Source organism: Rhea americana, unplaced genomic scaffold (assembly GCF_003343005.1).
Source record: "Rhea americana isolate MKP2758 unplaced genomic scaffold, rheAme1 scaffold_65, whole genome shotgun sequence".
Classification (NCBI taxonomy): Eukaryota; Metazoa; Chordata; class Aves; order Rheiformes; family Rheidae; genus Rhea; species Rhea americana.
In genome coordinates, this window is record NW_028186812.1 from 1,268,060 (window position 1) to 1,291,099 (window position 23,040).

Consider the following 23,040-nt stretch of genomic DNA (forward strand, 5'->3'; position numbering starts at 1 on the left):
GCCGGGTGGGCTCCCCTCGCCATCCCCTCTTCCCTAGCGCTCGCTGACCCCCTCCTGAAGGGACTGGGGCTCACCTCCGGCGGTCGCTTTTTACACACGTTGACAGAGGAGAAGAGGAATCCAAGTTCCTCCGTCCCTAACGCGAGGGCCCTTATTACCCCGCTTAGGAGACCGCAGCTGGGCCTCCGCCTCCGCAGGGACCCGGGAGGCCCGGTCCCCACCGCGGCTCTGGGTTGGGAGTAGGCAATAGTAGTAGTTTTGTTTMAACTGGAATTGAGGCTGTGATGCCCGCAATACCCATGCAAACTAAAAGCAAACAAGCAGGTGTACTCCGTGCTACCGCTCAGCGTTAATAATGCTTTGTGCTCACTCCCCGATTTGAGCTTGGAAAGAAGCTTTTTACTGCCCCATTCTTAAAATGCTGAAGATTCGTCTTAATCGGGCACATTTTATCTGGTATGGTGCAGACGATATACTTGTAAAGCACAGAACTCAAAAAGATCTTGTACAACAATCCTCCTGCAATTTTAGCTAATGTCCTGCAACTGAGTGGACAAACTCTTACGAAATAAGAGGTGCCTTCCAGGGCCAGATGCATCCATGATCTTCAGAAGTGTTCAAAATATTGTTTTAAGATGTTACTTTAAGTTACCCTATATGTTCCTGGCCCAATAGGTTTAATGAAAACAATCTTAATGACAGAAATCAAATTAACAGCTACATACTAGCAATTGCCAATATCACTAAGATAAACTCCAGTGACATAGTTGTATGTGATAATCAGCAGCAGAATAGATCTGGCAAGACCAGTCTAAACCCTGTGATGGGCACTGACAAGAGCCGGACTAGTTTCAGGTACTTGACGTTACTGTGGAAAACAAAATCCATGAGCAAGGCCAGATACTGTATTTTTTCTCCCCACAGAAAACAGTACAATGAAATAATGAGAATATATCCCATGTAGCAACTAGCCCATTCCTATTTTATGTTTTCGATGATAGTCAGCTGTTTGGAAGTCCAGTAGTCAAGACAGATATTTTTGATGCGTTACACCCAACAGTAGCACTTACAATAAAGGATGTCCTACATAACCTGCTTAGAGAAAGGTATGTATTAGAGACCATTCACAGGTCAAAGATGTTTCACTTCCTTTTTAGGATGTCAGAAAATATGACAAAGAGATAAAGTTTTGGACCTCCTCCACACATTTTCAGTTATTGGTAAGGGCATAAGGAGCCAACTGATCAATGCTCCTGTCTGCCGTTTAAAACATTCTGGTATCCTGAACAAGACAGATAACATTTATGGGGGAAAAAAAGAAGGAGAGCACATTTTCCACAGAAGCAGCAGTTTTTCCGCTTCATACCAGTCATTCTAAAGTGTTACTATGTTCAGAGTAATAAAAATACTGTACATGATAATCAGAAAAGCATAAAATGCCCAGCTGCCCTAAAAGAAGTTGAATTACAATATTTGTCTTTTCTCACTGATAATAGAATATTGGAGGAATGAAAGTGGCATTTGTCTTCCCTAAAAATCTTGCAAGCATGTAAAAATTTTGGGGAAAAAAAATCGAAGCTAATTAGATTCACGCTCTGATGCCATTGTGGCACAGAAGTCTGATGTTCTAATTATATATTTAGCAATTTATAGGTCCTCCCAATCACCATGGCAATTAAATGCCAAGTTAATTGATAGTATATAATAATCTGGCCTCTAATTAGCACTATGTTTTTAATTTGTTACAGGTTTTATTATGTAGTCTGATCTAGTCCTAATAAAGCCATTGTAAAACTCCCATGCTTTTGAAAAGAAGAGAAGCAGGCCTAAAGAAAGAGAAAGACGGCAGCATCTTGGTTTGCCATTGCCATAAATCACTGAAAAACTACAACAAAATTGCTTTCCCTTTTTTCTTCTAATCTTTAGATACCATGAGTCATGATTTTTAGTAGTATAACCACTCCTTATACTTGCATCTCTTAATAAGAAGTAATAAAACAACAGAGGAAATCAATTTGTACTACAGTATCATTGTTGCAATCTGATGCTAATCAGGGTAATACCAAATTTTAGAATATGCCAAAAACTTGAGGAACTGTTTMTAAATTAATGAAGCTTCTTGAAGTTTATTGTACTCAAAATTATGTTGCTGGGCTTTACAGCTTCAAATAATAGCTCAGACAGTCTAGATACAAATACATCAAGTAATATTTATAACTTTGGCAACAATCTTTATCTCTTTGGGGGTCCTAAAGCTCCGGAATTTGTTCTCTTTCAGAGGCCAAATGTCCTTAGTCTGATGTTCTTTTTCACCATTTGAAAGCAGGGAAAATTTGTAAGTCTGGGTCACCACTGGAAGGGAAGAAAGGATTTGAGGTTTTCACAGTTACTTGGTTTCCTRATGGCAGAATGAAGTGAACTGCATACTAATTCTCTGTTTTGAAGTTATGTGAAAAGTGCCAAGGGCATATGGGTAGGTGCCCTCTTTTACATCTAAATAAACAAACAAACAATTTAGAGAGAGCAAAATAAGAATCATTGTGAATGAGGACAAAATGTCCCAGCTTGTTCTCTGGCACTCTCTTCTTGCATGTTATTTACATAGGCAAATTATCATCATCTTAAGGTACCTTTTATGATAATCGATTATAAAACAGCATCACTTTCCCTTCTGATCAAGTGATTGGCACCTATCTGTCCATCCTTTTCCATTTCAGCTTTTAAAGCTCTAAAAAGGGGTCACTCCACATTTTGTCAGCAGCGGAGTACTGAAAATCCCTCACATGCTGTCTTGCATTAGTTGGGGGCCAAATTCTTTCAGTTTTGTTCACAGTGATTAATGCTGAAATAAATGGGACTTCTTGCAGTATGCCATGTGAAAAGGCTCTGATTATGCTCAGAAACAGAGTACAGTAACAAAGTATCTGCTGTTTTACAGTACTCCATCTCCCTTTCTGAAATTGGGAAAGGGGGGAGAGGGCGGAAATAAAACTTTTTTCCTCTGTTCATAAGACAGAAGATGGTATATTATTATTAACAAAAAATTACATTGTCAAAGCACTTGGAATGAGTGCTTTGCAGTCATGGGTGGAGCAAAAGTATAATCTTTACCCTTAGGAGATTACACACTAAATACAAAACAAGACACCACCGGAGAGAAAGAACTAATTGGGCTAGGAAGGGTGGAGTACAAGAGAGTAATAAAACCATATCGGCCAGTCTAGTAACTAACGGTGTTAACACATGAGAATTATTTTTTGAAGGCACCAACGCAAAAGAGAGTTAGCAAAAGGGTCTCAAAGGAGGTTAAGTGATCTCTTCATATACTCCCAAGAGTGTTGGGCAGTTTTAGGGAAAGCATGCAAATTTGTATTTGAAAGTTTAACAAGTAAGCAATGAAGACTGGCACCCTCTACAAATGGCCTGTGGGAGTCAAACTTTTAATGTTATCTGATATCTATCAGATAGATAGGTAGGGAAAGGACCTTCAGCATTAAGCCAAGTAGCCTCAACTTGATGCAGTAGAAAGGGAGATTAACAGAATCAAAATTTACTGAGAGAAAATTTATGTTTTTCTGGCAAATAACTGCCATTTTCTSATTTTACCATGGAACAGGATTTTCACATTCTGGTCAACTTTAATGTGGCCTTTTCTCCACATCTTACATCCCAGYTGTATCTAGTTCTTACAGATACTTTTTGAATAACACTTCTGAGATACCTACTTCTTTTAGCTTCTCTCCTTAACTGGGCCTAAGTTKTAACAAGAGAATGATGAATTCCAGGTGAAGGCCCTGTATGACATGTAGGCAAATGGCTTGTTCTAGAAGCGATGTGGAAAAGGGGATAGAGGATTTCTGCAATTGTAGCACAAGTTGCCATTGGCTGAATTACTAAGTAAACGGAGCATGTTTAGTGTAAACAGAGCATGTTTAGTGAATGGTGGAGAAGAAAGCTTATACTTAAGACAAGCTGAAATTTCCTCTGAAGAACTGCAGCTGCAAAAACTTTTGCACATCTCGCTGATAACAGAGGAAAAGAAGGGATAGAATAAACCACATGCCAATAATCTCTTCCACTTCCTCTGGTAAGATGCTCTGTGGATATCTTTAAAACACAGCGTGTTGCAGATATGAACGATGGGCAAAGCTGATCACTGTTGAAATAGTCTAAGTAGTCTATCCTTCAAGCAACTATCTGGAAAAGTGGGACACATGTTTGTAGATACATTTTTTTTTTAACTGGAACAGAGCTTGAGTTTTGAGTTGATCAATATTCTTGAAAAAGTGAACAGCTATGTTGAGACAAGAAGTGTCTCAGCACAGAAAATTGCCCCTGTTCTCATTCCAGCTTCTGGTGTCTGATTTCTTTTTTCTTTTTTGGTTGCTTAACAAAAATATGTTATTTGAAATTACATCTTTCTTTGCTCTCCAAGTACTCATTTCCTTAATACCGTATTGGGATCTTGTCTAAACTAGGATTTTTTTCCCCAAACTTTGAACTGTTATTATCATCACAGTAGCAATAATGGGAACATTTGAATAAACAAAAAGTTAAAGCAGTCAGTGGCAATTTAGCACATGCTGTGTCTGGATACTTGTTCAGAAACCTGGGAGCTTGTTCTTTTTTTTTTAAAAAAAAAAAAACCTCTCCTGGATTACATGGAAAACATGACCGGTCTTGACAACAGGTTCTAACAACAATGCAGCTGAATTGTTGCCAGAAACACTTTAACTGTAAGAGTGAGGACTTTTTTCAGATACAAAAACACACACATGCACACACACTTTCCCAGTAATCAGGCTACTGACTGATGGAGTATCTTGCCAAATAACAATGTCTTGCAAGCTACAGATTTTTTACAAGCTTCCTTCATGACTTATTGCACAGCTATTTTTTAAACTTATTTAACAGAGTAAAAAATAATAGAACTGAAATGCAGCCATTTCTGCAACATAGCAGTTGTGTAACAGTGCAGAGCAATGCTGCTAACATATTTGTACAGGAAATAAAGAATGTTGTGTCCCATTGCAACAGCAGATAGAATTTCAGGTAGGCAAATTGTAACGACCAGAATCAAAATCTGGCCAAGGCCCAAGTTAACCTCTATTAGCCTAAGCAGTTCTACTGGATCTGTAATGATTGTGTTAAGGATGATTTTAAGTTTCACCTGTGCTACCATGGCAAAGAAGGGCCAATCAGCTACTAATGGTACTGAGTGAATCCTACTCAAAGTGAAGGGTGGTGGCTATTGAACTGCAAGGCTCGTCTCCCACACTCCCGTTCTGAAGGTTTCCCGGCCAGATTTGGAGCCTGTCTAAGCCCCCTCCAACACCAAGTTCTGGCTTTACAGAACTGTTTTAGCAGACTAAGTGATACCACAACTCCTGCTAGTATAAGGGAGCTTGAGGTTAGGAAGAATGCTTGTTTCGTGACATTTAACATATCTGGCTATTCCCAGTGAGAAGCAGGATATTCATGCTGTGAAGAAGGGGCTGGAGTAGTTGGATCTACAGTTCTTTCTATCCAAAAATGTCCCTGTTTCTGTGAGAACATTTTGGTAGCATGAGGCAGCACCTGTATTCCATTAACTCCAAAAGCATTTCAGTGTTTACAGTAACCAGGAAATGTCAATGCCTGTGTTACATTAACAAGTCAGCAGAAACAACTGGAGTTTTAGTTTTTAGGGCTGAGTGGAGAACAATTTACTGTGACTTACTGAGTGTTTTCCTTTTTCAGCTGAATCACCAACAAGCCTGTAGTACAGGTCTTGTACTACACGAGAAAGTTTTGGGGGACAAAAAAAGAGTTATCCAAAAAAGTCCAGTATTCATTCAGTAATGGCTCCATATGATCAATTAGGCAGAAGCATAAATAGCTGTAAATTGAAAGTGTAGAAAATATTTGTGACACTAAATTTGTGGCTTTTTCACCTTYGTTTTGTTTATGTTCTTTCTACCTTTTGTTTTGGTTGAGGGTGTTCAAAAACAATTTATAATGGTGTAATTTCTTTCAAGAAGGTATGTAGTTTCAGAATTCAGGCCTTAAAAATATTTTAGTGTATGTCACTGCTAAAGGGAAGAAAGCATAAGATGTAAATATGAAAACCATACACTAGTCTTATGGCCTCATATTGGAGACTGTACATAATCTCTACTCTGAAATGTGGCTAAATGGTTTTGCAGAGATCTGAAGTAGTTTATTGCTGTCAGTTAAATCATAAAGAATACTGTTTCACCTAGAAAACCTCATCCTCCCTTAGGACTCAAATGCATTTGGATTTATCCTCTTCCCTCCTGTCCTATAGCTCATCATTTATAGCTGGGCAAGGGAAATGCAAAGTGGGTTTTATGCACTATTAAAAAGGAACAGTAGCATCTTACTTTAGTTTGTACAGTTATAAACTACACTTTTACTATAGAAGTGATGAAACTCAAGRTTTTCATCATTATCACTAGGGGCAGCTTCATACACGAACCTTTCCCATCATTCTTCAACCCCTCACCACACCCCCCCAGTTTCAACCGAGCACTGAGCACTAATGACTACCTTACATTAGTGGTGAAATTCTTGACTTGCTGAAGTAATAATTAGCAAAATTCCAATATGTTTCAGAGAAAGATTTAATCCAGGTTGTGTACTTGCTTTTGCCTGTTCTCTCTTGAAAGCATCTCTCTGATGCTTCTCAAGAGTATGTGAACATAAAGCCTCCAGTTTCTTGCTGACGTGGTGATATTCATTAATTGGAGGAACAGGTTCCAGCACATGAGGGTGCTACTTGTTCTGTATCTTATGTTCACTGGATGTCCCTGTAACTTAAAGGTGAGTAGTAATTTACTGTCACAACATTTTTTTATTAGTTAAGTAAAATAATTCCATCTTCCCTGTATATCATTCTTTRCTGCCTTCTCTGAATGTTTCTTTTTGTAAATAGTTTGGTAAGGTTGACAATGTTGAAAGTCACTGTGATATAGTTCCCTGAATTTATATGATGGCATCATAATAATATCAACACTGTTCTTTATGGTCTATATAAATTAGCATTCTATTTGCTTTCATGAACTAGTGCTGCAAATTGAACAGCTGTTTTCACTGAGCTGTTTTAATTAAGCTGTCCATAATGTTGCCTAGATATTTTTCGGAACTGATAACACCTCATTAAGAATGCAGCATCAATGAATGGTTCAGATCATTCCTGAGCATTACCTCACACTTAGGTAAATTGAAATCCCATCTGCTTTGAGGTTGTCAAATCACCTTGCTTTGGTGATTTGAATTTGATTCTCAGAAGTCTTTCTAATCTTTAGAACCCTAGGAAATCTTGAGTTCACTATAGATTTTACCATCTGTTCACTCACTTGTCAAGATAATGAGGCTTTAAATGATACTTGTCTTAGTCAAAGTCTTTTAGGCAACCCATTATTAGCCTCTCTTCATTCTGAAAATTGCTAAGTTTTACTTGGGGGCTTATGAGCTATTTTGTAAAGCGTATGTTCTATGACCAAAATTTTCTTCCCATACTTCAATTTCTCAGGTTCTTTCCTGTCTATTTTGAAGATCTCTGGAACACTAGWTTGGAAAGCCCAGATAAGATTTATCTCTTCCTGTTTTTACAGCGAGAGCAGGGTTCTTTTCCTTTAACAGAGCAATACTGGATCCTACATATGTATTCTCATCTCATTCTCTGTAACTTGCTTTGTTTTTTTTTAGAAACATATATGATAATTACTATGAGAAGMTATAATTATTTTTGTTGCCCACAATGACTTCTTTTTGTCTTCAAAAATGAGTATGATTCTGGTTGCCTAGGACAGCTGAACTGACAAGTGTATTATTTAAAAAGCTTATTCCAACTCTTTTGCTGCCTCTTTTGACAGCTCAAATTCTGACAGTGTTTCATCTCTTCTTTCCAAAGAGTACTCCAGAATGTGTTCCTCTCTGGCCATTAAATCTGGAAATACTCTGGCTAGGCACAAAAAAAAAAAAAAAATCATGACTTTAAAAACTGTTTCTGTAAGTTAGATTCTTATTTCTCAAGTCACTGTCTGATTTTAAAAAGTGCTTAGCACTCATTACCTACATTTAATCATGAAAGAAAGAGGACTGAGGAGTTCTGGAGAAAGAGGTACAGGCAGGAAAGGCTAATGGAAAGTAAAGAAGGAAGAAAAGCCATCGTAAGTCATTACGAGCAGAAGAGGAGTAACCAGACTATGCAGTGACAGTGCATTTAAAAGGAAACTGAATAGTGAATGGAAATGACAAGGGGGAAAATTATAACTGGAGGATGCAAAGAAGGAAATAGAAAATGAACAGATATAAGGGAGTCTACAACATTATAAAGGACAAATATGATAGTTAGAAAGTGGTGTGGAGAACTGTGCATGGCAATGAACAAAATGTTTTGGATACACTGTCAGCTGTGCTGTGAGTCCAGCTTGACCGAACTGAGTTGTTAAATGTAATTTTAAAACGGTGTTATTATACTTTGCACCTTAATTTAATTTGTGAATCAGAACTACTAAGAAATTTTAAAAARCAGTAGGTGTAAGATTCATATCCCTTAATTCTAGGCACTAATTGTTCAAAGAGAAAAGGAGGAAGGWGGGAGGAAGGGAGGGAGAAGGAGGTCTCTCAGAGGGTGAGTTATTCCACCGTGAGTTATTCCACCCAAAGATAGCTGCTTAGAAGAGGTGCTAGAGAAGACCTGCAGAGGAGGACTTGCTCCAGCTGAAGAARATGTTACCCTCTGAAAATGCCCCTCTTTCCCCATAGATAGCAAAAGAGCCTAAAAGATCACCTTAGACTTTAGTTAAAGCTGGAGGGATGAATTCCCATCTCATGTGTCCTGTTCCCTGTGGAATTTTCATGGGATTTCAGTATTTAATCATTTTAGGGCTATTCRAAAATCTCAGCTGGAATTTAACAGCACATTTCTAATAATTCTCAACAGAATTTGTGCTCTGAAACCCTTTGACTTATTTCCCCATTTGAGTATTTTTAACACATGCTACTTTTTGAAGTGGAGACACAGGAATGATTTTGCTRTTGAATAACAACTTTTCTCTTGCAGCACCAGCTGTAAAACATGAACACCTTGTTGGATCACACTCTAGAAATCTGAAATGGGAATCCTGCCAAACTCAGGGCTTCCTTCTTGTTTTGACTGCCACACTGCTCTTGATTCTGTTAGTAGCACATTCTTACCACTTCTGTTTTTCAGACACCTAAGRCCAAACTAGTGTAACTCCACTGAACTCTATGGAGCTGCAACAGAAGGGAATTTGTCCCAGTACGTCTGTAAATTAACCAGTCATTTAAGTTGGAGAGTGTCATTGATAAGCARTAATAGCATGGGAGTGGTGAAAGGAAGATATCTCTAGTTAGTTTTGGACACTTGACACTAACTCCATTGTCAGATAATTCTTACCGACTGTGGGAAAGGTTGGCTGGAAAAAGTCACACTAGCAGCCTGCTAACCTTAGGAAGAAAACAGATCTGGAATGCAGAGGAAATCTTGACATTATCTGTCCCCCCTACCCCTACCAGCCAGGCAATCCAAATAACTAGCTGAGTATCAGCTGCCTCTGTTCCTGGCCCAAACAATTTTTTTTCTTGACATAGTTTTTTGCTCACTTTTTAGAGCAGAGAGGAGGGAAAGAGTAGAGTCCAAAGTGTGCACAGAGAGTGTTTCCTGCCAAAAAGCAGGAGCTTTCTGTATCATCTAAAAGAATAATCATGAAATAAGCTCAATGCAGAGGTGGCTTTGCAGTTTCCAAGGACAGCAGTTCATACACAACAACCCAGCAGCTCTACGCCACAGAGCTACAGAATTTTATGGTACCATCTGGCCCCTGTTRGCACTGTCAATGATAGTTTACCACAGACTTTGGGGAAAGAAGAATCAAGCCCAGGGGAGCAAAACTGCTGGAAAGGAAAACATTTTCCATGTATCCACMGAAATTATATATAAAGTAAAGCCCTTGCAAATGAACACTTGAAGATTAAACATATTTCCTCCCCACTGATCAAAGGACATGGGGTCTAATCAAGACCTGAGGAAGCACTTACATTACACTTACAACAATGTTCCATACACAAATCATAGTGACTTAGTCACTCATATATTTCTGTATACATTCAGTTACTTACCCATGTGCAACTTAATGTGCATTTTTGACCTCTGAATATTGTCCACATTTGGAGGTTGTTATGCTTCCAAAATTCCAAGGCCATGGGACCATAGAAGAGGAGCACAGCAACAAGGCCAACAAATGAGAAGGTGTACTTTAAAATACATTACTGAGTGTTTTAACTGAGTTCTCCAGTACTTCATCTAGCCATTGAACATACTGCATCAGTTTTGTCTGTCTTATAAGTAGGTGAAAATATATCGGGGGAAGTTTAAATTTAAAGGAGTTTTAACTTCAGGAGTTTGCATTACATTTTACCATTGGTATCAAACGAGAGTGCAGAGAGCTCAGAATCCAAGACAAAGAGAATGTGCTGTCGAGTAGACAAGAAGGGAAAGAGGGTGAAAAGTAGGACTAACTTTATGCACTTCATTTGTAAAACAAACAGATGCCTTCAACAGCAGTCTTCTAGCAGTGTCAAAATACCTATGGCCTTGTGCCCATCTTTGCTAATGGGTACTGAAACACACCGGAAAACAAAACTAGTGGCTTCTCTTGATGGAGGCCTGGCAAGGATAGTAAGGCAACTGCTGCTGGGAAAGGCCATAAGGAAGAAGAATCAGTCTTAGGATGCTGTAATTTTTCCTTTCCACATTCCCTCTCCACTCCCTTGAGAAGTAAAAACAGTAAAAACACTTCTCTGTTTTTTCCATCCCAGATCCTTCTGTCTTTGGCAGGAGTGGCCCACCAACATCCTGGGCCTTAGGCCCTCATTCTGTGATTTTTCCATGCTAAGAAGCCTCAATCTGCCGCTGGCTGAGGCAAGGCTAGCTCAGCCGAGCGCGCTGGCACACAGAYACAAAGCTTGCCGTGTAACCTTAGTGCTAACGCAGGTCTTCCTGGCGGCCACAGCAAAGCACTCCCGGTAAACCTGTAYGCCAGTTGGCTCCATGAAACAGTCTGTGAAAATGAGCTCTCTACAAATGATTGAAGTGTTGAATTGCAAACAAATGTAAATGTTTTAACAGTCATCTTTTTATATGAAAAATATTAATGACAATGTAAGGCTGTGAAGGTTTGCAAGGCAAGGACTCTTATTATGCCTGTGCAGTGCTCAAGCTGAAAAGGACACTGCTCTGTGTCTGAGGCCCATTTTTACTACCTCAGTACAGAGAATTTAAAAATAATAAATGACTAAATTAGCAATCTAGGTAAGTTTTAGCTTTAAGACTTTGCTAAAAGAACCATGCATATTTTATGAAAGGGAAAGTTCCTGAGCTTCACATTTCCTTAGGTATTTAGAGGAGTTATTCTATTCTGAAATGCTGTGAAAAGTRTATTTTTTTTTCCGTTACAGATATAAATGGATCATTAAGAAACTATTCCTACCCACCAAGTTGCCAGTGACTGCAATGGGCACAAAAATAGGCTATACGAGGGGGAATTCTTAATATTCTAAAAGGAAAAATGGCAAGATTCTATTCTATAACCTGCTTTCAGAATTAAGGTGATTTTTTAAAGAAATTGGTAATTACAAACTATGAAAACCATTCACCCAATCTAAAAACTTCTGTGGTAATTACAGATAGACAGCCCTGGTGAGCTATGAATTCCAGGAAATGACAGTTATAACTGGGCAACATACAATGATAACTTTAACTGTCAACATACACAGATGGGGTAATTCAAAAAATATAATCAGGCATAGCTTGTGAAAAAATGAATTTTTAATCAACTTTGCCTAATGATAAATTCAGTGYTCCCTTAAATTTCCACCTAGAAGTCATACAAGCTGCATTTCAAACCTCACATACTTCCCAGTCTATCCTTCATACTCATCAATTTGTAACTGATAGTAAAAACCTGCAGTGGCRGTCAGATATACCTTTGCCTTGCACAGACTGTGCTGGGAAACTTGCTGTTTAATCATATTGTTTAATTTTAAACCACGATTAAATTGGTGACTAGGTCAACTCTGATGTAAAACAATTAGTCTTCATAGAAATTACACTGGGGAAAATTTGTCCTTTTGCTTTAAAACAAACTTTCCTAACATACATACTAGCCTTATGTAACAGCATCTTTGGGAACTGAGAAACATTTAGAGTACGTATGTACCTAATATAAACAAATTTCGAACAAAAGCCTCAAGTCATTTATGTTCTCAGATCTTATATAAAAATACCCAACACTTCACTAAGAATAAAATGAATAGCAATTTCAGATTTACTTAATAATATTCATATACAACCCAATCTTTTTGCCAGCTGTTTTCTTGAACTTGCTTTTCTTCTTGCTCTGCTTTCATAGAGACACAGAGCCAAATTTATAACTGACAAATGCTATTATATTCATGCAATTAATTACACATGGTATGGCTTTGGCACATCTTTTCTGTTTTGTACACAGCTCCAGCCTCCTTCTATTGCTGCACTTCAGCTGTGGTTTGACAGCATGGTGAAGATTACTAATTTGCTATTGCCTTGTGCTGAGTGCTCAATAAATACCAGCATCCGTAAGTGCATTTCTATCACGGCAACTTGCTGGCCTGTATGGAATCTAATACAGAGAACAAGAAGGGCAGAGGCTGGATGATTTTCAGCTTAAAAGCTTGTGAAAGCAACTCTCTGATTTCTTAGGATGGTATCTCTGTGATTAAGATTAACACTACATGGCTCTTCATCCTCCCTTGGTGCTCCCATCATATTTAGGGAGAGGTTTATACAATGATTACTTCCTTTATGTTACTGTGGTTCTTACTCAAGTTAAGGTGTTGAGGCTCATACCTAAAAATCCTGGGTTCAATCCTAACCAYAGAAATAGTCAAGGGTTTCATTACATTGATATTCATAAAAGTGGGAACTGATATCGCTGACCACAGCCAGTCACAGAATTATAGAACAGTTGAGGTTGGAAGGGACCTTTGGAGATCATCTAGTCCAATCCCCATGCTCAAGCAGGGTCACCTACAGCATGTTGCTGAGGACCCTGTCCGGATGGCTTTTGAATATCKGTAAGGATGGAGACTCCACAACCGTTCTGGGCAACCTGTTCCAGTGCTCTGTCAACCTTCACAGTAGAAAAGTTTTTCCTGATGTTCAGATAGAAATTCCTGTGTTTCAGTTTGTGCCCATTGCCTCTTGTCCTATTGCTGGGCATCACTTAGAAGGATTTGGCCCCATCCTCTTTTCTCCCTTCCTTCAGATATCTATRCACATTGATAAGACTTCCCCCTCAGTCTTCTCTTCTCAAGGCTGAACAGGTCCAGCTCTCTCAGCCTTTCTTCAGAAATGATGAGAGATGCTCCAGTCCATTAATCATCTTAATGGCACTTTGCTGGACTCACTCCAGTTGCTCCATATCTCTCTTACATTGGAGAGCCCAGAACTGGACACAGTTCTCCAGGTGTAGCATCACTGGGGCTGAGTAGAGGGGAAGGGTCGCCTCCCTCAACCTGTTGTCAACACTCTTCCTAATGCACCCCAGGATACCATTGGCCTTCTTTGCCACTAGAGCATATTTCTGGCTGATGGCCAACTTATTGTCCCAGGAGCTTCTCTGCAGAAGTTCTCTCCAGCAGGTCAGCACTCAGCAATACAGATAAAGTGTCTTTTGTGCTATGGTCATCTTCCAAGGGCAGAGGTTCCAGCTATGGCATAAAACTGTAGTACAGTCTTATTGTGGTCCAACTAAAGGTCATATATTGCAAGAGGTCAGCAGCTAGCTGCTTCATGGGGTAGCTTTATTGCTCCAGATATAGCTTATGCTAAGCATGTGTTCCAGGCAAAAGCATTCTTCTGTGCTTGACTGCCTGACTTACAAACAGAGAAATAATGTAAAATCCATCTTTTTTCTCAAGCTTTTCAGAGAGGAGCTTCCTATCAATCAGATTTATCACAAAAACTCACAAGTTACTCCTTAGGGATTGATCCTAAGTAGTTACACAGCAAAACTGAACACTGAGATTTGTTATACAAGGGAAAAGTCGTTTAGTGGGGAACACTAAACTTGCTGGAACTGTTACCCTTTAGAAATGCTTATTGTGAAAGCAAAAGGCTCCACCTGTGTTTTTCTCTGTGAGAGCTGTAACACTTAGTCTGCATTATAAAACACTGAAGAGTTATTTAGTTGCCTATATACAGCAAAACATCTAATCTTCCAATGTTTGAAATTATACCTTATAAGAAATATGTGTATTTCTTACACTGCTGTTATCAGAGAGATCTGAGGGAAAGAACTACCTGAAAGAGGAAAGATATACAAGCTTCTTTTTAGTGAAAATTTTCAGGGCACATTTGTTAAATTTGGAATAAGAGTTAAATGACAAAATCTGCCATTTTCCATGACTTTTGGAAAATGCCAGCTTTAAGAAAGTTGTTTGCTCAGATGAGATGGAGCTAAATACAGCTGCTTGTTCAAAATCGTTGTGACCAGTTCAGATACAGAACAAAATGACTCTCAAAACCTACAACTTGATGTCTGGACTTAGGCACTGAAAAGCAGCACCCTCTAATTCCAACAGAGGTAAAACTTTAGAGCAATTTATCAGCCTGCATTAGGTCACCCTTTACTGCAAAGTTCTTTTTGGCTCTTTTTAAGTCTCGTGAAAAGCTGCAGCCCGAAACTCATCTATCAACTGTTTAGTGCTCACCTGTCTTTAGCAGCCCAAACTATAAACAAAAATGAGTTTAAATAGGATTTTTTTATATATCTTCATTCTGAAACCACCAATATTTTGTACAATTATTGTACAAATATATATTCAATATTGTTTTCACCATTTATCAGTGCTAGTCTTTTAAATATTTTTATTTCTTATTAAAAATGCTGACTAAAAAATCAAAGTTACAGAAAGAACTATAGAGCAGTGAAATGGAGAAAGATGTTTAAAAAGGCATGGAGTATTAGTAAAAAATGTCTTTAAACATTACTGCTTCATAGGTGAAGTTTCTTATATAAAAAACAAAGTGTTCCTTAATAGATCAAGCTTTTTTTTCTATAATTCAAGTATTAAAACAATAAATGCATGCTTTTAATCTGTACTTCTTTTTACAGCAGCAATACCCTGAAATATGTATAGTGATAGTTCTCATTCTTTTCTTGCTTCTGAGAGCTGAGGATCACAGTTTGTCCTCAGTTGCTCCAATACACCAGTAAGAGCAGAGTATCAAAGATTTTTTTCCTTTTTAGAAGAACAAAGAAGGGGTCTGCTCTATTGTTTTTGATTATGCAMRGAAAATATAAGGAGGAAGAGGCAATCTCACTGCTTAACTTCAGGAGCCAAACTTAGAGGCCTAAGCCAAGCAGCGAATTTTCCCATCCTGTCTGTGTAATTAAAGCAGAGAATCTGGCAGCTTACAAAGGTTAGAACAAGTGCCAAATGAAAGGACTCTTTGATTCACTGACTGCAGGAGAAGCAGAAAGTCTACCTACTTCTAATCTGGCTAATACAGAGTTTATCACTCTACAGGCCTAGGCCACCAAACAACCGAGTTTATTCACTATTTCACTTTCACTACACCGCTGCCAGGGAAAGTAGCCTGTTCCTTTTTCAGGTTCAGCTGAAGTAAGTGTCTCCATTTAGGTGTGGTAAACACAACAAACTGACTCCACTCTGATTTCTAGTAAACACAGAGGAAGCATTTGATGGGAATGTTTTATTTTCCCCCAAACTGTGCTGTCATGTTCTGATTTTGGGTAACTCCTGTTGTTGGAGCAATGGCAGTGTAAGCCTAGAGTGCTACGCAGGTCTCAGGAGAGCCTGCAGAACATCTGACCTAGCTGGTGCTCCCCCAAGTGGAGGATGGCACAGTGGCGCTCAGGGACACAGCCTCAGCTCCTTCTCCAACATGCTTGCTAGGCAGAAAAAATCATGCCAAGTAAAAGGCTGAAAGCGATTACTTTCTTCACCTCCCCACAAGCAGGAGGAAAGTCCCAGAACAGATTATGGTTCTGTGAGTAACATCCATATTCCTGTTCACCGCGCAATCAAGCATGACAGGAACAATTGTTCTGTCCAGGGACAGCAGCAAAGGTCAAATAAAAAGGTTCGTGTTTATATGACCAAGGAAACACAGAAATATGTACTCAGTGGGAACCACTGTCTATGGATTTGATCTCACAAGGAGTCAAGCACCCGTGATTTCTAACAAGGGCCAAGTGGAGCTGCAGTTCTTTCCTGCGTCCCAGAATCCACAGTTCATATAGAGCTGCTACATAGAGCAGTTCCAGCTTTTTGAGCGATGGAGAGCTCTCCTTGCAGTCAATTAGCATTGTGCCTGGGCAAGGAGTGCAGGATCAGGCTATTTGTTAAAGCTCCAGGACCACATTTGGCTCTATTTGAATTTTGTAATTTATCAGTCAAGGATACACAATTATCCACAGAGTACTTCTGAAMTGGCCAAGGTCACATGAGGATTTTATTGTATTACTGCAGTGCACCATCTTCCTTGCCAGCCCATTGCTGTTCTGCTAGAGACTGCATTACTATGCATCAGCAAATACACCAGCATGCTGCTATATTTAGTGTTTCAGACATACCACTAAAATAGAGGATGTGTCAGTTTTTAATCTAACCTCAAATTTTTGTCAACAAAGTAAAAGTAAACTCATTTTCCTTATCAATGCTCTAATGTGGTCTGTGTTAATCATGTTGAGCTGTATATGGTGCAAACTTTAAAATACCTTAGGCAGCTAGAATGCTCAGGCTGAATAAAATAACTTAGTAAGAGGTACACTAGGAAGTATTAGGAATGCGTGTTGTCATTCAGTCAAGGTTATGGTTTAGGTAAGAACTAGAAAAAAACAGTTTCTTCTATGCCTGATACATGTGTGTGCATGCGCGTGCGCTGCACACACACACACACACACACACACACAGATCATCACTTTGCATCATCTTGTAAAAGAGCAGGTGCTCCTAGCTGCTCATCTGAGTACTTCAGCTTCCAATTCCTGCATGCATGCAGACACAAACAAGTAAGCTTTCAGAATGTGAAAACTGAATTTCAAATACTGTAAGAAATAATTTTGCCTTTTTTCAGCTTGCCATTTCAAGTGTTGGGCATGCACTTTTTAATAGTGACTCACAGTAGGCTAGTTAAAAAAGTGTTTTTTCTTTAGCGATCTCATTGTAAGAGAAGGAGCAGTTAGCCAAGGCATGCTCTGCAGCGTAACAGTAGGCAAATTAAAAAGATCTGGTTACAAGCCCAGAACAGGGAAAGTTGATGCAGATTGGTTTTAGTATTATGTGCCTGGCAATATGGGAAGAAAAGCATTGATGATGATGACTTGAACAGAGTGGTCTGTTGGATAGCGATGGGATTTAGGCAATCCTAGTGATGACATCATGTATTAATGAGAGTGGGGATATGATCTAATGGTTAGGACCACATTATTACCATCAGGATAGCCATGCTAATTCTGAAAGAAAGTATGGTTCAGTGGATGAAGCCTGCATTTTAAAAGATCTTGATAAGGCCACAGAATAGGATGTTTTATACATATTTATAAAACTCACTTATTCATATCACTGCGTACGAGAAGTACAAGTTCTACATGCAGCATTTGTGAATCATCTTCCCGTCTAACACTTCTAAATGAGGACAGAGGACAATTTGCTAAGCTACACAGTAACGGTAGGCCTGTCTAAATAAAAGCCAGCTTTTCCACTCTGAAGTATATATATGCTCTCTTGTTACAGCTGTCACGTGCACTCTGCTATCTGCATCYTGAAGGACAGGAGTGCAGTTTGCTTTTGATATGGCAGGAGCAATACAACGAGTGCCTGAGAGCTCATCAGGCTTGCATGACACCTCATCTGCAACTTAGGAACACACTAACTTCTAATAAAATAAATTTACTTAGTAGTATAGAATTATATACGTTTCTAAATCTTTACACATTTTCAAACTCCAAGACCTAAATTTTGATTTCTAATCCTGATTTCTCAGCTGTATCAATCATCCGTACAGAAAACAGCAGGAGCTAGCTGCAGATAATCATAACTTTGCCTCTGAAAGTACAGCCCCCATTTAAGTTCATAAGGATAGTATTTTTGACTATTTATAGTAAGTTTTGTAACTGCACCTTTATTTTTGTAGTTAACTATGCTATACAAACACTTAGCCAAATTTGTAGAGAAGCCTGAACTCCAACCCCATTTTCTCTTCTGGAAGAACTAGACCTGTAACTTACTGCTGAAGTTTTTTCATAACTGGTATTATAGGTTGGGGGCAAAAGTCTGCAACTGTTATGTAGAAATTAAAACCTTACTGTGGCATATGGTATAGACTTATCAGGGTCCTGAAGGCTCTGCCAGCCCCAGGACCGTCAGTCGCTGCTCCGTGACAGCACATCACTGCTAGCTCCAGCCCCACCATGGCCTTGCCCCTGCCTGGCCATGGGCCTCCTGACCTGTGGGCAACCACCCGGTCCAGCCCCAGCCCTGTGGCAGTGCCCCGTGCCAGGGCTGGGGCTGCCCCTGCTGTCCCCCCAGGGCTCCTGGCACCCTGACGCTATTGAAGAAAACAGCAAGCAGAATAAATTCAATCCTCCAGAATCACGTCTTTCCAGAATTCAACATTATTTCCTAATGCATGGTTTTTTAAGGGTCAGAACGTTATTATCTCCAGTGCATGCACAGTTAAAAATACTAGTGTTACTACTTCTGGAATAAAGCTACAGGGCCTGACGGGCTGGTAACAGCACTTCCAAGAGCACTGGTCCTCCATCAGCGGTTTCCCTGGGGCCCTGAGCGGGGCCATGCAGCTGCAGCTTTCTTCAGAAAACATTTTCAGTATTCTGATTAACATACTGTGAAGCACTCGCTGCAAATCCAGGAAATGGAATCTCCAAAATATTTCATTTATTTGTAAAAGCTAATAAAATGTGAGTAAGAGGAACAACAGCAGTCCAAAAGGCAGTGTTTTCCCCTCTCGCAGACAAATAYGGTTTATGTGGAGAACGACTAGAAATCAAGGAGAACCACGCACGCACCGTCCTTGCCTGGCCAGCACAGCCAGCGCAGGGGGCTCCTGCCTGGGAGCATCTTCCCTTGCACAGCATGAGCCCCCTGCCCTGGCTCGAGCACCGCTCCAGAAGCTCCTGCTGCGCCCAAGCTGGGTGAGATGTCTCACTCCTACACGGTTGATACTGTATGGTGGGGAGGGCAGGGGTGTCCCACTACATTCTCCCAGTATGCCTAAAAAGGTACTGTTTTGGGCCAGGACAGGCAAGTTTGGGAGAAGAAAGAGACACTCAAACTAGGAAAAGAAAGAGCTTGAAAAAAGAAAGAAGTGATAATTCAAGAGAAAAGTGGTGCAGAAAATGAACTTGAGATGAAAAGCATTGCATTTTGTATGTGACTGGTACGGGCAGGAAGGGGTCTTTGTCTCACACAAGAAATCTTGAAACAGAAAAAGCTTCCTACCCAGAACAGAGAGGAAAAACTCAAAAATGTCTGTGAACTGAAAATCTTGAAGGAAGTCTCCCTTCTTCTGACTACAACATAAATACAGCCATTTGCAGAGTTTCAATAACGTTTTGGATTTTAATCATTCCTTTTCTTTCTTTCTTTCTTTCTTTCTTTTTTTTAAACCATGATACGTTAATGTTCAAAGCAAAAAGTTTTAAAAGTAAAATCAAAACTTTTCATTTTGAAAACTGTTAGAAAATCTCAGGTCAAGAATTACACACCTATTTTACAGAAATGATTTGAAATAGAAATTAATGGACAGTAACCTTTTCCTATAAAATGCTTCAATTTTAAAAAATTGGCATTTTCTGCCAAGAGCATTTTAATGATAAATTTATGACCAGCTCTATCATATAATAGATTTCCATGATTAAAGTTCCACCTCAGTGACTAAACTGCCTCTAAAAAGTCACCTGTCATTCTTCTTTCATGCCTACACACACTGAAATTTCAACCATCATGTTCTGTCAGATGGATGCTAAACTTTATTTCTCTTTCAGTGCCAAAATTTATGTTATCATAAAACACAATTCAAAAATTTATCATAGTCAAAAATGGGAGTRCTGTTAAAATAATCAATTTTCTTTAAAATTTATGTGCCATTGATGTGTTTTCCTTCTCTTTATAAAGTAAGCCTTCAGTGTCACATAAAGGTTTTGTTCCAAGCAGATAAAAACAATAAAAAATATTGCTAGATCAATCTCGACACTGATGGAATACATTTAGCTTTGAAAAAGCATAGGCATACTTTTCACTGGCAAACACCCTCATGGAATGAACGCATACATAACTAGTGAAGCAGAAAAAAGTTAATGTGCACAGAACGTGAATGAAAATACTTATATTTATACTATGCTCAACAGCCTTCCTGTTTGGCTGACATGATGTTACGTACACAAGTGCAGAGCTGCCTATGGAGACCTTGGTTTTCTAGGCCAGGGCTGCTGGCATTTTGCTAAGTCAGCACGTTTGCCAGCAGAGCCACTGAGTTGGCGACGTCGGCTGCAAAAGGATTCACTCGTCTGTTCCTAACAGAGTTAAGGTAGCCCTTGGAAAGAACTGAAAATGCAATTTAGAGCAGAGACAAATGCTACTTTGAGCAAGAAGAGATCACTGAGTTAGCAAACTGGTTGAAACTAGTCCTTCAGGCCAAAGAAGATGATAAGTTATTTAGGGACAAAGTGATAATTAGAACAAAGACATCCAATTGCTTTCATTTTAATTAACATGCACTGCATACGTGTTGACTAATAAAAGACAAAAAGCAGTAGGAAATAGGTGGCTTCAGAAGTCATCTGCTTTATGATTTAAATGGTTCTAGCTGGCAAAGGTTKTTGTGGCAATGAGGATTCTCTTAGACTTTGAAGGGATTTCTTCRCAAAACTGTGGGGCTGTTATTAAATTCCAGTAATCTCACACCCTAGGAAGCATTTTATTTTCTCTGTATTTCATTATGGTACTTCATCACAATTTAGAAAGGTCATTTGCCCTCAATTAAGCAAATAATTCAAGCAGTTGCTTACTCCCTATTGCGATGAAYTGGATTTGCCAAATATAGGTTTAATTGCGTGTTAAATATGTTGCAGAATCAGGACCTCTGTGCACATAGCTGTCTATCCAAACCTTTCCTTAGCTCCTGGTACGTAACGTAAATGGATATCTATTACTTTAACTCCATTTATTGCACTGATCTTTGGTGCCCTATAGCATGKCAGCTGTAAATAAATAATTTCCTCATAATAGTCAAGAAAGCAAATGCCGTTAATATTTACAGTCACGTTAACTGGCTAGTGGTCTCATAAAACAACTAATAAATTATTTTGTTGCCGTGACTCTGTTACTGGAGACAAGATCTGGGAATCTTGACATCTGTTGCGAGCGAATCCTCTGTAACGTCCTACCCAGCCTCCACTTCTGTGAGGACAGTAAGTCACTCTACGTACACCTTATTTCAATACACCTTAAGCCTATCAATGCCATTCAAAACATTTAGTTCCACTCTGACACTAATAACCAGAAATACCTCATTTTAGCCTTATTTTTTCAGAATTTGCATTGCAAAGTGTAAGTCAAAAGTTGCTGAATTATCAGCTTTCCTAAGAACCAAGCAAATCATATACCACTACTTTATGTGCAAAAGCATGAAAGTGTTCACAGCAACTGCACCAAATAACTAAAATTCAGAATATCACAGATTCCTACAGATACATCATCAAACTACACATCTTAGACAATTCACCAAGAAACTTCGGAGAAGTAATGCCATGTCTTACCTGCTTTTTCTTTGTACAGCTTCTGAAGCAGCATCTGTAAGAAATAAAGCAATTTTTGTTCAAAAATTACAGATTCTTTCTTCAAATAAGTTCCACATATTGGGGTGACAACAAATGTGGCTCTTAAACATCATCATCACCTTACAAAGGTTATAAAATAAAGCTCATCACTAAAGATCACTGGTATGTAGGCAAGCATCACAGGGAATATCTAGCTTTGCTTGCTAAGGACAACCTTGTACCTGTCCCCAAACTAGACCTTTTGCAGAGAGTGAGCTTGCGAGCGGTCTCTGGCGCAAGCAGAGCACCCACTGCCAAGACGTGAGATCTGGCTTGCTGGAACAAGCCCATAAGAGCCTTACGCTGGTGGCTTTYGGGGCAGCGTGCAGACGGCCCAAGAGGCACACGTGTGGGCAGCTGTGCTGACAGCTGGGAAACAGAGCACACAGTTCTAGCTGCTCACGGCGGTACAGAGATGCTACTTGTTTGAACTATTTATCAGTAAGCAGGAGAGTTTACTGCCTGAGTGATGTGGCCAAACTGACTTTCAGTGTTCCATCCTTTATATTTTTCATCTCCCTGATTCAGGTCTGCCATGCTAAATGGAAGTGATACCATTAAAGTCATACTTGGATGCCTCTCTTGGTCCATTACTTTCCTCTTGAATAGTTATCAATGCCCCAGTCCGGAGGTTGTCCTCGCTGTGTAAGCCCATGATTAAATGTTTATCGCCCATTCTCTTCCAGCATGATAGATACATCTCAGATCTCTCTGAGGAATGCAGCCTGTGAATGAAGCTCATTTTATATAATGTCTCAGCTTGCACCCAACCTTTTCTGGAATTAAACAGAAGGCTGAAACGATTCTTCCAGACAGCAATGAGTTTACAGGTGTGAACTGCATGGAGCCCGCAGCCAGCTGAAAAGGCAGCCACTCCTGTGTCGTGCAAAGACACATTCCTCACCCTGTTATATACTAGTCTCCATATGGACAACCATCTGCACCTTTCTGTCAGATACACTAAATGCTACATTATCTTTTCAGTAAATATTGATTTTCCAGCCTTGGAAAGACTATCTCTGTAAAAACATGTTTTTTGTTTACCTTTTATCTAGTGGAGAATTTTACTAAAATATTTAAAAAGTCTTCCTCTAAGCAAAAA

The 23,040-nt window shown here is 39.3% G+C and overlaps 1 protein-coding gene across 3 annotated transcripts in view; it reads right to left on the minus strand.

Annotated features, from left to right (window-relative positions):
- The window catches only part of STARD13 (StAR related lipid transfer domain containing 13), a 305,799-nt gene that overhangs the window by 150,403 nt on the left and 132,356 nt on the right, over positions 1-23,040 (minus strand). For all 3 annotated transcript variants that reach the window (XM_085320652.1, XM_085320651.1, XM_085320654.1), the window contains one exon: positions 21,879-21,912. In XM_085320652.1, coding sequence (XP_085176778.1) covers positions 21,879-21,912 — 34 coding nt within the window. The remainder of the gene's footprint in view (positions 1-21,878; positions 21,913-23,040) is intronic.